This window comes from Carcharhinus amblyrhynchos, chromosome 10 (assembly GCF_965287045.1).
Source record: "Carcharhinus amblyrhynchos chromosome 10, sCarAmb.v2.hapA, whole genome shotgun sequence".
Classification (NCBI taxonomy): Eukaryota; Metazoa; Chordata; class Chondrichthyes; order Carcharhiniformes; family Carcharhinidae; genus Carcharhinus; species Carcharhinus amblyrhynchos.
The window spans coordinates 106,654,569-106,669,648 of record NC_137333.1 but is presented as its reverse complement, the minus strand read 5'-3'; the positions used below and the strand labels follow the sequence as shown (position 1 = coordinate 106,669,648).

At 49.4% G+C, this 15,080-nt stretch overlaps 1 protein-coding gene across 1 annotated transcript in view; it reads left to right on the top strand.

The window, feature by feature from the left end:
- The first annotated feature begins 1,446 nt into the window (after window positions 1–1,446).
- trpc2b (transient receptor potential cation channel subfamily C member 2b) overlaps window positions 1,447–15,080 on the top strand; it is a 40,974-nt gene continuing 27,340 nt past the window's right edge. The window contains exons 1-3 of the mRNA XM_080197823.1: window positions 1,447–1,461; window positions 6,669–7,370; window positions 14,369–14,569. Coding sequence (XP_080053949.1) covers window positions 1,447–1,461; window positions 6,669–7,370; window positions 14,369–14,569 — 918 coding nt within the window. The remainder of the gene's footprint in view (window positions 1,462–6,668; window positions 7,371–14,368; window positions 14,570–15,080) is intronic.

Sequence of the window (15,080 nt, the reverse complement as noted above, 5' to 3'; positions counted from 1 at the left end):
TGTCTCCCTCTCCCACATTTGTCGTCACTTGGTCAATATGGCCCCTCCTTCTCCACGAGCCTCCAGACCTCAACTCGAATCCTCAGTCAAACAGAAGAAAGAGAGAGCAGAGAAACTCATCACAGGGACAGATGAGAGAGAATGTGATAGAGAGACAGGAAAAAGGAGAATAAGAGCGACACAGTGGCGCAGTGGTTAACACCGATTCCCGGCTTGGGTCACTGTCTGTGTGGAGTTTGCACCTTCTCCCCATGTCTGTGTGGGTTTCCTCCGGGCACTCCGGTTTCCTCCCACAGTCTGAAAGATGTGTGGTTAGGGTGCATTGACCCACACAGCTGCCAGAGTGTGGGCGACTAGGGGATTTTCACATTAACTTCATTGCAGTGTTAATGTAAGCCTACATGTGATAATAATAAATAAAGTTTATTTATTAGAGAGGGAAAGTGAGAGAGAGAAAAGGATGAAATCCTGACTTTTTACTGTACAATATTTGATCAATGTTCAATGTCTTGAGGGAGGGGGGAATGGCCAGGAAAATGGGGTCGAGGCCACATTCAGATCAGCCACAATTTTCATAGAATCTCTACAGTGCAGAAGGAGGCCATTCAGTCCATCAAGCTTTCACTGGCCGCAATCCCACCCAGACCCCCATAACCTCATGCATTTACCCTGACACTAAGGGGTAACGTAGCGTGGCCAATCCACCTAACCCGCACATCTTTGGAATCTTATTGAATGGCAGAACAGCCTGGATGGGCTGGATGGTCTACTGCTGCTTGTGTTCTCGCAGGTTTTGTGTACAAAAGTGTAAATTGCCCGATGAACAGACCACCCTCTGCTTTTAATAATGAGACAGTCAGTGTCTACTCCAGAGAGAGATGGAGAGAGAGAGGGAGTGAGAAATGAGAGAGAGTGAAAGACTGGGAGTTGATTAATGTTTGCGTGAAACTGCTTCAAGCAGAGTCAGAAAAACAGTTTTGTGTTTTCATTGTGTAACACTCTCTTGCTGATTTTAACGAGTGGCTCATTTCTAGTTACTGAATCCTTCTGGAATTTTCCAGGGCTGGATTAATGTGCTCTGTGGGGAATTGGGCAGGTACAAGCAGCAGTGATTACCTGACGGCAGAGTCCCTGGGTGGATAACACAGTAACAGCCTCCCCAGACTCTCAAACCCCGGAACTGGCGGATCAAGTCCCACATACGATGCTGTCTCGGTGACACAGAGAGCGGAGAGGGACGGAGTCCAGGGTCTGAGCCAGCAGGGAACACGGAGAGTGGGCTCCATAACCAACACACCCGCCATGGAGACCCAGCTCCCAGGGTGCTGACCAGGACATTAGCTAAAGGACACTCGGATTGTGTGTGTGTGGCCAGGGAGTGTCCCGGAGTGCTGCCAGCTCTCAGGATTCAGTGAGCAGGGAGGTGACCAGCACAAAAGGTCAACCATGGAGCATCTCACGGTGAGTAAGAGCAATGTGAGGATGGAGTTACACTGGGATCCCAGTGAGGGTCTCACACAATAACTCTCATTAATGTCTGTCTGCAGGAGCTGGGGTGATTTCCTTCCAGCGGAGATGGTTAAGGGGAGATTTAAATCACAATGTTCATGATTCTGTGACAATGTTCTAAGAGAAATAGATAAATACTCAAAAGGAAGAATTGGGGGCAGAACCGTGGTACAGTGGCACTGCTATCTCACAGCGCCAGGGACCCGGGTTCAATTCCCAGCACCACGGTGGCACAGTGGTTAGCACTGCTGCCTCACAGCGCCAGAGACCCGGGTTTGATTCCCTGCTTGGGTCACTGTCTGTGTGGAGTCTGCATGTTCTCCCCATGTCTGCGTGGGTTTCCTCCGGGTGCTCCGGTTTCCTCCCACACTCCAAAGATGTGCGGGTTAGGAGACTTGCTGCTTAATATCAGGGGGACTAGCAAGGGTAAATGCATGGGGTTATGGGGATAGGGCCTGGGTGGGATTGTGGTCAGTGCAGACACAATGGGCCGAATGGCCTCCTTCTGCACTGTAGGATTGTATTAGTTTAAGAGAGAGTGGTACAGGGATATGGGGCAGGACACTTTGAAAGAGCTGGCAGGGATGTGATGGGCTGAATGGCCACCTCCTTCACTATGTGATTGCAGAGGTGTGGGGGGGGGAGAGCTGGTCTAACGTGATAACTGACAGGATTGGGACCCCCTTGTCAACGTTTTCCCTCCACAGGACAGGACAGGGGTCAGGTCTGCTGACCACCAGGGGAGTCAGTTCCGAGTCTGGACAATCAGTGAATGGATAAATTGGGAGTCAGTGTGGAGCGGCTGGAATTTTTGCCCAAGCTCCAAGTGGCAGTGATCTCTGGATTCCGAGACCCTGATTTCCGGCAGTATAACTGTGGTCCCTTCCTGGTTGAAATCTTAATCCCAAAAGACCACAAGACATAGGAGCAAGATTAGACCACTCGGCCCATCGTGTCCACTCTGCCATTCAATCATTTTCTTATCCCTGTTCTCCTGCCTTTTCCCTATAACCTCCCTGGGTCTTCCCCATTCCTCCTCCCACCATCCTGGAGACAATGGGAATTCCCGGCTGGATTCAGGAATGATTGTTCCCTGAATCATCTCCAAACGACTCTCATCCCAGCCTCTGTCCACAACCTTCCCTTTAAGCAAGCTGAGACTTCCAGCAAATCCCCGGCCAGTAACAAACTCGCTGAGAATCCAGCCGTCCCCTCTCGATCCCACTTTCCCTGCCCCACACACACGTGTTCAGAGGGAGTGTGAATCCTATCAATGGGGGGTGCTGGGGCTGGGCCGTGTGTTCGCTCCAGTTACTGGCTGTAACTCCTGAGATATCATTCTCTCAATCACCTTGTGAAATAGAATAAACGTCATGTAAAACAACATTAACCTTCAGCACAGTAAATCATCCCCACAATGTCCCACTGCAGCTTTATCCAGCAAAATATCACATTGAACCACATCAGAACAGAGGATCGAAGCCTGATCCAAGAGAAAGGGGGATGGAAGAGAGCGAGAAGAGGATGGTGGAGAGAGAGAGAGAAAGAGATAGAGAGGGAGGGGGAGGAAGAAGAGGGAGAGAGAGAGAGAGATAGAGAAAAGTACAGAGAGAAAGAGATACAGGGGGATGGAGAGAGAGAGAAAGAATCAGACAGAAAGAGATGGGGGGAGGGAGAGAGAGGGGAACAGAGAGAGATAGAGAAAGATACAGAGAGAAAGAGATAAAGAGAGAGGGAGAGAGAGAGGAGGACAGTGGAGAGAGAGACACACACACAGAGACAGAAATACAAAGAGAAAGGGAGGGGAAAGAGAGAGAATGACAGAGAGAAATAGAGAAAGAGAGATAAAGAGATAGAGAGAGAGTGGGGAGGAAGAGAGAAGGAGGAGGACGGTAGAGAAAGATAGAGAGAAAGACAAAGAGAGAAAGAGATAGAGAGGGAAGAGCGAGAAAGGGAAGTGAGGGAAATGGGAAGGGGGGCGAAACTTGAGAAAAAGAGGAAAGAGAGGGGGGTGGGGAGTGAGAGAAGGGTGAGAAAGGGAAATGGGTGAGAGAGAAGAGGAGAAGATGGGGAAGGGCGAGAAAGGGAGGAGGGGAATGTGGGGATGAAGAGAGTGGGAGAATGGGTGAGAGGAGGGGGGCGTGTGAGAGAGAGCAGGGAAGAGGGGAAAGCAAGAGAAGAGGGGTTCTGCTGGGAATGAAGAGTTTAAGGACCAGTTATCCAAAAATGGAGCAGTGAAAATCAGATCACTGGAGGAGCGCAGAGATCACAGAGTGATGAAATTCTAGAGGGTAGAGATAGGAAGGGGACGAGGTCATGGACGGATCCTGCTCCTATTTCTTATGTTCTTATGGATTTGAAAAATTCACTTTAAATAATCAGTCCCTCCACCACCAATGTACAGCGCTGGCTGTGTGTACCATCTACAAGATGCAGCAACTCACCAAGCACCTCCCACACCCACCACCACTATCTAGAAGGACGAGAGTAGCAGATACCTGGGAACACCACCTGGAGATTCCCCTCCAAACCACTCACCATCCTGACATTGTGTTTATTTATTAGTCACAAGTAGGCTTACAATGAAGTTACTGTGACAATCCCCCAGTCACCACACTCCAGCGCCTGTTCGGGTACACAGAGGGAGCATGGCCAATCCACCTAGCCAGCACGTCTTTCGGACTGTGGGAGGAAACCGGAGCACCTGGAGGAAACCCACACAGACATGGGGAGAATGTGCAAACTCCAAACAGACAGCGACCCAAGCTGGGAATTGAACCCATATCCGTGGCACTGTGAGGCAGCAGTGCTAACCCACTGTGCCACCGCATCTGCCAGCCACTTGGAAATATTTGATTTGGAAACATATCAGCTGTTCCCTCACTGTCTCTGGGTCAAAATCCTGGAACTGCCTCCCTAACAGCACTGTGGGTGTACCTACGCCTCAGGGACTGCAGCGATTTAAAAAGGGAGCTCACCACCACCCTCTCGTGGGCAATTAGGGATGGGTAATAAATGATGACCTAGCCAGTGACACCCACACCCCATTAACAAATTTTAAAATTAACTACCTTCATTTATAACTCCAGGATTAACTGTTTAAAACCTGAGGAGTTACCCCTCACTCTCCATAAACCCCAAGGACTTAATCACTCACCTACTTATTCCCCCACAGACTTCAATCAGGCCGTTGGGATTGGTCTATTGGGGTATGATTAAGGATCCATTGATGGGCCAATCAGAGAGTCCTTGCTTTGTATGTTACCGGGAGAGTCAGTTCCTGGGACACCCCCGGAGGTAGACTGCTGGCTGCGAGCACTTTGTGTACTACTGCTAGGGTGTGTAAATAAAAGGATTTTGGTGAAGGGACTCCTGCCTCCTCAGGCTGACTACACCCTTCAACCTCCCAATTCCCACAGGGATCAACCCCTTACTTTAAACCACCAGAATTCAGCACTCGACAACCGGCTGTGTAAGCTTCATTGTAAACTCCCTCCCCCATCTCCATCAACAGATTACTTTCCCCCCTGTCCTACCAACACTCACACACAAACTCACACACTCACATACACACTCACACACAAACTCACACACACAAACTCACACACTCACACACACACTCACACACACACACAAAAACACACTCACACATACACACACTCTCACATACACACACTCTCACACACACACTCACATACACTCTCACACTCACACACAAACTCACACTCACATACACATACACACTCTCACACACACACACACACACACTCACACTCACACAAATTCACACTCACATACACACTCACACTCACACACAAACTCACACTCACATACACACACACACTCTCACACTCACACACACACACATACTCACACATACACACACTCACATACACACACACACTCTCACACACTCACACATACTCACACATACACACACTCTCACACACACACACACACACACAAACTCACACACTCACATACACACACACACTCTCACACACACACACACATACTCACACATACACACACACACACACACACACACAAATTCACACTCACATACACACACACACACACACATACTCACACATACACACACTCTCACACTCACACACACACAAATTCACACTCACATACACACACACTCACACACACACACACATACACACACTGTCACACAAACTCACACACTCACATACACACACACACACGCTCTCACACTCACATACACACACACTCTCACTCTCACACACACATACACATACACACACACACGTGCGCTCACACTCACACATACACACACATACTCACACACACGCAAACTCAGACTCACACATACACACACTCACACACAGACACACACTCACACTCACACTCTCACATACACACACACATATACACATACACACACACACATACACACTCACATTCACACTCACTCTCACATATGCACTCACGCACACACACTCACGTACACACTCACACTCACATGCACACTCACTCTCACATACACACACTCACACACACACTCTCACATACACACACACATACTCACACACATACATTCATTCACACACATACACACACACACAAACTAACACTCACACATACACACAGACACACACACATATACTCTCACACACACTCTCACACTCACACATACACACACACGTACTCACACATACATTCATTCACACACATACACACACACAAAACTCACACTCACACATACGCACACACACACTCACACGCACACACTCACACACACATATACACACACACAAACACACTCACACATTCACACTGACACTCTTTCACACAGACACTTACACACACATGTTCACAGATACACACACACTCACATGCACTCACACTACACACATTCTCACACACTCACATACATATGCGCACTCACGCACAGTCACGCATATTCACACACTCTCACGCACACTCATATGCATTCTCACACCCACACACACTTACATATGCACTCTCACATGCACACTCACTCACTCACTCACTCACTCATTCAAAGTTAACCCCATGTTGCAAGTGGCGAATGAGGTAACCTTTGACCCATCAATGCTGACCCCTGGCTGGGGTGTGGGTGGGTGTTTGACTCTCCGATCTCTAACTTCTTCATCTTCTGTTTTCAGGAGGATAACTGGAGGGAGATTGCTGGGAAGAAGATGAAATTCCCACCCAGTCTGATTGGAGCAATCTATGACGGGAATTTGGCCAAACTGTACAAGCTTCTACAGACCAGCGATGGCCTCTTGAGGCAGCTGGATGATGCTGAGGACCGGTCATGGAGGGAGGCGCTCAATCTGGCCATCCGCATGGGCAATGAGGAAATTATCATCAACCTGCTCCGATTGGTCAAGTTTGACTTCCGGCAGATCCATGAGGCGTTGTTGGTGGCGGTCGACATGAACCTCATCAACGTGGTCAAACTCCTGCTGGAACGGCTGGACCAGCAGAAAGGAGTGAGCCACAACAAGGTGGACATCATGTCCTTCTCGCTGGCCCTGTTTGACCATTCCATTGACAGCTCCCGCTTCGCCCCGGGAGTGACCCCGTTGACCCTCGCGTGCCAGAAGAACCTGTTCGAGATTGTAGACCTCCTGATGAAGAAAGGTCACGTCATCCCCAACCCCCACAAGATCTCCTGCGCCTGCCCAGAGTGTCTGAATGCCCGCCAGTACGACATGCTTAAGTTCTCGCTGTCTCGCATGAACACTTACAAAGGCCTGGCCAGTAGGCCGTACCTCTCCATCGCCAACGATGATGCCATGTTGAGTGCCTTCAAACTGAGCCGGGAACTCAAACAGCTCTCCAAGAAGGAGCCTGAGTTTAAGGTTGGTAATTTTATAACAGGACGATCTCTGCACAGTGCCTGACAATTCTAAATTACCCCAGGAAGCAGGGGTCTAACCCTGGACCCCAACGCTGAGGTAACTGCTGCCTCGACTGTTTGTGGGACCCTGGGAAACTTTGAGGGCAGAGATCCCGCAGCAGGTATTGGAGGTGGGGTGTGGGGGCACAGAATAATATTCGGGATGGGCAATAAATGCTGGCCTCATCAGCGATGCTCATGCCCCAAAGAGTCAAAACAAAGATCAAAGTGACAAGAAGGGTTCCTTAGCCTAAAAGCAACTCAAAAGCAGTGACAGCTTGGGGAGACGGTGGTGTAACGGGAATGTCACACCCACAGCTCAACAGCGCCACCGGGGGCAGTGACCAGCAGTGAGACTGCATCAGCTGGTGTCAAGATGCCTGGACCAGTGGGCACTCCCCATGAGGAGAGGGGGTGAGGAGTTGATGATTATTGGGCAGGATTGCTAAGGGGGCTGGCATTGCCACGATGACACACAGGATACCCCCAGGTCAGCTAGACCAGGCAGCCCCCTGCACAGTAAGATCCCAGCAGCAATGGGACGAGGTCAGGGGGGCAGAGTTCCATGTACCCCACCCTGTCAGAGGTGCTGCTCCTCACTGCCTCCCAGTTCACCCCCAGAGAGTGGCTAAAATTCAGCCCAATAAATCTCCCAGTTGGGCGGCACGGTAACACAGTGGTTAGCACTGCTGCCTCACAGTGCCAGAGACCCGGGTTCAATTCCCGACTTGGGTCACTGTCTGTGTGGAGTTTGCACATTCTCCCCGTGTCTGCGTGGGTTTCCTCTGGATGCTCCAGTTTCCTCCCACAGTCCAAAGATGTACGGGTTAAGTGGATTGTCAGTGCTAAATTGCCCCTTAGTATCAGGATGACTAGCTGGGTAAATGCATGGGGTTATGGGGATAGGGCCTGGGTATAAAGAACAAAGAAAATTCCAGCACAGGAACAGGCCCTCCAAGCCTGCACCAACCATGCTGCTCGACTAAACTAAAACCACCTACCCTTCCAGGGACCATATCCCTCTATTTCCACCCTATTCATGTATTTGTCCAGACGCCCCTTAAAAATCACTGGGGTCTTACTGTGCAGAGGAGTCTAGCTGAGCTGGGGGAATCCTGGCATGCCGTATGTCACCGTGACAATGCCAGCCCCCTTGGTAATCCTGTTCACTAATCATCAACCCCCGCCCTGTCCTCACTGGGGACTGCCCACTGGTCCTGGCCAGCCGAGGACAGCTCACATTGCTGTCCATCTGCAGTCCCAGTACTGACCACTGCCCCCAGGGGCGCTGCTGAACCACTAAGCAGTGGGTGTTCCAATTGTCTGCACCTCTGTGCGCGACCCTCCCACCTCCCCAACACCCCCTATCCAATACCCCTGCGAGATCTCTGCCCTCAAAGGGATGGTGGCCCTGGGGGCCAATTGATTAGTTTCCTAGGGTCCCACAAATGGCTGAGCAGCGGTTAGGATTATGGTCGGTGCAGACTCGATGGGCTGAATGGTCTCCTTCTGCACTGTAGGGATTCTATGGATTCTATATTTATCTCGTGGCTACCAAACTGGTTGTTGAGGATTTTCCATTCCCAGCCCAAAGCCTGAAGCACATAATCCACATTAACATTCCCACTGCAGTACTGAGGGAGTGCCGCACTGTCAGAGGGTCAGTGCTGAGGGAGTGCCGCACTGTCAGAGGGTCAGTGCTGAGGGAGTGCCGCACTGTCAGAGGGTCAGTGCTGAGGGAGTGCCGCACTGTCAGAGGGTCAGTGCTGAGGGAGTGCCGCACTGTCAGAGGGTCAGTGCTGAGGGAGTGCCGCACTGTCAGAGGGTCAGTGCTGAGGGAGTGCCGCACTGTCAGAGGGTCAGTGCTGAGGGAGTGCCGCACTGTCAGAGGGTCAGTGCTGAGGGAGTGCCGCACTGTCAGAGGGTCAATACTGAGGGAGTGCCGCACTATCAGAGGGTCAGTGCTGAGGGAGTGCCCCTAGTTGTTGCTGTTATTGATTTGCTTTTAGGCTAAGGAACCCTTCTTGTCACTTTGATCTACGTTTTGATTCTTTGGGATACGGGTATCACTGACCGGGCCAGCATTTATTGCCCATCCCTAACTGCCCTTCAACCAAGTGTCTCGCACAGACATTTCAGGGGGCATTGCTACAGTCACATGTAGGCCAGACCAGGTAAAGGACGACAGATTTCCTTCCCTAAAGGACGTTAGTGACCCAGATGCATTTTTCCGACAATCGACAATGGTTTCATGGTCAACATTACTGAGGCTAACTTTATATTCCAGGTATGTATTGAGGAGCTTGGATTGGTTCCATACCATCCTCCCATTCCTCATTCAAGGCAGTGTTTCGCCTGGGAATCATACTGAATTATCTGGAAAAAAATCTATTTATTTACAACAGTAAGCAGTGGGATTTATTCCTCATTGGGCAGTCAGTTTCCGTTGCAAATTAATAAACTTGATTGCAGAAATAATTCTCTGCAACCTGGGCTTGTTCCCCTTAGAGCAGAGAAGGTTCTGGGGAGTATTGTAGAAGCGTTGTACACTATGGAGGGCTTTGAACAGAATAAATGAGGAGAAAGTGTTTCCAGGAGCAGGAGGGTGGGTAACCAGAGAGACACAGATTGGAGAGAATCGGGAAAAGAACCAGAGGGGGTGATGAGGAGAATGTTTTTTTACACAGTGAGCTGCCTGATAGGGCAGCGGAAGCAGATTCAATAATAACTTTCCAAAGGCAATTGGAGAAATCTTTCAAAGGGGTCATTTGCAGGACCACAGTGTTTCACAACAGGTTTTCCCAAATTCCTGCAGATTGTCACAATCACAGTAAAACCTCTTGATTCAGGCAGAATTCTGAGAATTATTACTGAGTTTATAATGAGGAGTACCCGACGGGGTCTGTACTGCACTGTAATGTTCTATGTTCATTTTAAGGATGTGTCTAATTCTATCCAAACACTTCTTGGTCAGTTATTTATGGTATGCTAATTGTATTTTTAAAGTTACAGATACAGGGGGAAAGGGCATTGATTGGTTAAATAACCTGAACACAAATAAGAGACATTGGGTGAAATCTTACCACAAACTTAGAGAGTTCTTTCCAAGCAGCCAGCGTTGGTATCCCCAGCTCCCATACCTGCTCCCCCCTTCCCACCACCACAAATAAATGATTCCACCCCTCCCCAATGAGGCTCACACTGCGGCCCAACCTCTGGCACAGGTTGACTTGGGCATGGTGCCAACCTGTGCCGGGGCGCAGTGTCAGGGGGCAGTGTCAGGGGGGCAGTGTCAGGGGGGCAGTGTCAGGGAGACAGTGCCGGGGGGCAGTGTCAGGGGGGCAATGCCAGGGGGCAGTGCTGGGGGGACAGTGCCAGGGAGACAGTGCCAGGGAGACAGTGCCAGGGAACAGTGCCAGGGACAGTTTTGGGGGGACAGTGCCAGGGAGACAGTGCCGAGGACAGTGCCGGGGGGCAGTGCTGGGGGGACAGTGCCAGGGAGACAGTGCCGGGGGGCAGTGTCAGGGGGGCAATGCCAGGGGGCAGTGCTGGGGGGACAGTGCCAGGGAGACAGTGCCGGGGGGCAGTGTCAGGGGGGCAATGCCAGGGGGCAGTGCTGGGGGGACAGTGCCAGGGAGACAGTGCCAGGGAACAGTGCCAGGGACAGTTTTGGGGGGACAGTGCCAGGGAGACAGTGCCGAGGACAGTGCCGGGGGGCAGTGCTGGGAGGACAGTGCCAGGGAGACAGTGCCGGGGGGACAGTGCCAGGGAGACAGTGCTGGGGGGCAGTGCCGGGGGGCAATGCCGGGGGCAGTATCAGGGGGCAGTGCTGGGGGACAGTGCCAGAGGATAGTGTCGGGGTCAGTGTCGGGGGGGCAGTGCCAGGGGTGACAGTGCCGGGGGACAGTGCCAGTGGGACAGTGGTGGGGGCAAGTGCTGAGGGGCAGTGCTGGGGCAGTGCCGGGGGTACAATGCTAGGGGTAATGCCAGGGGGCTGTACCGGGATGCAGTGCTGGGGGGCAGTGCCAGGGGCTGTGCCCAGGGCACTGCCGAGCTATGTCCCTCTCCCCTGGGGTTTACACTCTCCCTTATATCCCTGGGGGGGATCCTCCTGATGGGTTCAGGTCCTGGTGTGTCATGTCAGTGGGTTCAGTACAGAGCGAGGGGATTGGTTAATAATATGTTAATGTATTGAAATGTATTGAAATGAGCTCCACACCCGGCGCACCAACCTGATACAAAAATCTCAAATCACAATCTCACCAACCAGATTCACAATGCCAGGATTTGCCGGAACTTGAGCACCCCACCCCCATTCCACCACCCACACCTCCCCCCCCCCACCCCCTCCACCTCACCCCTTCCACCCCCCCCCGTCATTCCCATGGGAACGAGCCCGAACTGAAGGTGTGGGGGGGAGGTGCTCCTCGGGGCTGGGATGTATCATCACCCTCCTGAATGATATTTACACCCTAACCCGCACATCATTGGACTGTGGGAGGAAACAGACACAGACACGGGGAGAATGTGCAGACTCCACACAGACAGCGACCCGAGGCTGGAATCGAACCCGGATCGCTGGCGCTGTGAGGCAGCAGTGCTAACCCACTGTGCCACCGTGCTGTCCCCGCGGGCAGAAGGGGAATTCTCAGTGGAGTCGAGGGGTAACACATTCCCAGCTCCCTTCAGGGTACTCACCAGGGCTCTAGGGCTCAGGAATGCTCTGGGGTGAAGCAGAGGGGGCTTGGCTGTGGGAGGGTTTGACATCCTCCAGCTCTGACTCGAAACACTGGCTCTATTCTCCCTCCACAGGCAGTGCCGGACCTGCTGAGATTTTCCAGCATTTTCTGTTTATGTTTGAGTGTTCTGGTTGGATATCAATTGGAATTTCATCATGTGACCTTCAATTGCCCCACTCCCCAGCCTAATAACCCCTTTCCCCCGTTTTGCTAATAGTTTTGTAACTAATAAATAAAAGTAAAAAAACCAGAGAGTGGCGTGAGACAACCATCTAATTGCTCTATCAAAGTTCCAGCAGAGATCTGATGGGTTGAATGGCCTCATTCTGGACTGTATTATTGAAACTCTTCACAGAACGTAAAGACAAATACACATTTCCTCTGCGTTTCTTCCCAGCAATCTTTAATCTTTCATTCTGACCGCCTTCAGCCCTGAAACCCTGTCTGAGCTGGTTTGGAAACTGCTCCATTTCCCCAGGTGCTGGTCACAGGAATAAGAGGAGGCCATTCAGCCCATCGGGCCTGTTCTATAATGCAATGATATCATGGCTGATGTGCGACCCATCTGCAGAACATCATTACCATATTGAAATGTTCCAAGACACCTCACAGGAACATCATAAACCCAAATTTCACACCAAGTCTCATCTCGGGATGTTAGGTCAGGTCAGGAAGGTGGGATTTAAGGAGGAGACAGGCACAGAGGTGTGAAGGGATCAGCCGCCAATGTTGGAGCAATTAAACTCAAATATGTTCAAGAAGGATTAGAGGAACGTCGACATCTTGGAGGCCTGTGGAGCTGGAGAAGATTCCGGAGATAGGGACATGGGGATTTGTCAGTAAAGATGAGAATTTTAGGACCTTGCTTGATCAGGAACCTCTCAAGGCAGCATGGGGGTGATGGGTGGATTGGGCTCGGTGTGAGTTCAGAGACAGGTGGAAGGTTTTGGATAACCTCAAGCTTACAGGAGGGTGGAACGCGAGAAGCCTTATTACTAACCAAATCCTAACAAACTAAACACTAAATCATAACTAACTAAAAATTAAATCCTAACTAACCAAATCCTAACTAACTAAACACTAACTAACTAAATCCTAACTAACTAAACAATAATTAAATCCTAACTAACTAAACATTAACTAACCAAATCCTAACTAATTAAACATTAACTAACTAAATCCTAATTAACTAAACAGTAATTAAATCCTAACTGACTAAACAATAAATAAATCCTAACTAACTAAATCCTAACTAACCAAATCCTAACTAAATTCTAACTAATCAAACAATAACTAAATCCTAACTAACTAAATCCTAACTAACTGAACACCAACTAACTAAATCCGAACTAATCAAATCCTAACTAACTAACCACTAACTAACTAAATCCTAACTAACTAAACAATAACTAAATCCCAACTAACTAAACTCTAACTAAATCCTAACTAACCAAACCCTAACTAACTAAACACTAACTAAATCCTAACTAACCAAATCCTAACAAACTAAACTAACAAACAAAACACTACCTAACTAAATCCTAACCTACTAAACACTAACTAAATCCTAACTAACTAAACATTAACTAACTGAATCCTAACTCACTAAATCCTAACTAAACACTTACTAATTAAACCCTAACTAACTAAACACTACCTGACTAAATCCTAACTAACTAAACACTAACTAACTGAATCCTAACTAACAAAACACTAATTAAATCCTAACTAACTAAACACTAACTAACTAAACACTATTTAAATCCTAACTAAACACTAACTAACTAAACATTAATTAAATCCTAACTAATTAAACACTAACTACACACTAATTAAATCTTAACGAACTAAACACTAACTAATTAAATCCTAACTAACTTATTAAAGTCTAAGCTTTACATTAAAGACTGAGCATCAATTGTGATTTGCAGAATTGGATTCTGTTCACTGTTGAAAGGTCTGACTCTGATCTTCAGTCTATTTCCTCCAGTTCTGCTCTCTCCAACCAGCAGAAAGATTTCCTCTCTGTTATCTCTTCTTCTCCACATCTTGAAAAATTGGATCAAATCACCCCTTAGCCCTCGGAATTCCGGGGAACACAGCCGGAATTTATTTAATCTCTCTCCTGGTGAATCGAGGTTGCACTCTCTCGGTGGTGTTAGTGTGATGAGCGTAGATTATTTTTGGAGTCTGGCACCGAGTTGCTGTTCTTCTCTTCCAGCCTGAGTATCTGAACCTGGAGGAACTGTGCGAGGACCTGGCTGTGGAACTGCTGGGAATGTGCCGGAATCAGAGTGAAGTCAACGCTGTGCTGAATGATAGCGGGGATGAAAACATGGAGGATGTGGACAACCAAGCTTTCGAAGAAGGGATTCCCAACCTGGGCAGGCTCCGCCTCGCTGTCAACTACAACCAGAAGCGGGTGAGTGTCACTGGGCTACCTGTTCTGGGGGGGGATGGAGGGGGCAGGCAATTTGTGGGGGCCACACTGACATAAGAAACAGGGGCAGGTGTAGGCCACTCAGCCCCTCGAGCTTGCTCCACCATTCTGTACCTCAAATTCACTTTCTCCTCAATCCCGTTCCCCCCTAAATTCACTGGGTTTCCACAAAGCTTCGACCTCAGGCTGAACGTACTCTATCATTAAGCATCTGGGGTAGAGAATTCCAAATGGTCACCACCCTCTGAGTGAAGAAATATATCCCTAATACTGGCCTAATTGGACAGTCCGCCATCCTGAGTCTGTGATTCTGGTCTAGACAACTCCACCCAGGGGAAAATGACCTCTCATTCTGACCAGCCTGACATCGTAAAAAGTCTGACAACACCAGGTTTTATTCCAACCGATTTATTTGGTAGTAAACTCACTACCTGACATCACCACTCCTTTTTCTAAAGCTGAGGGAATACAGGTCTAGTCTACTCAATTTCCC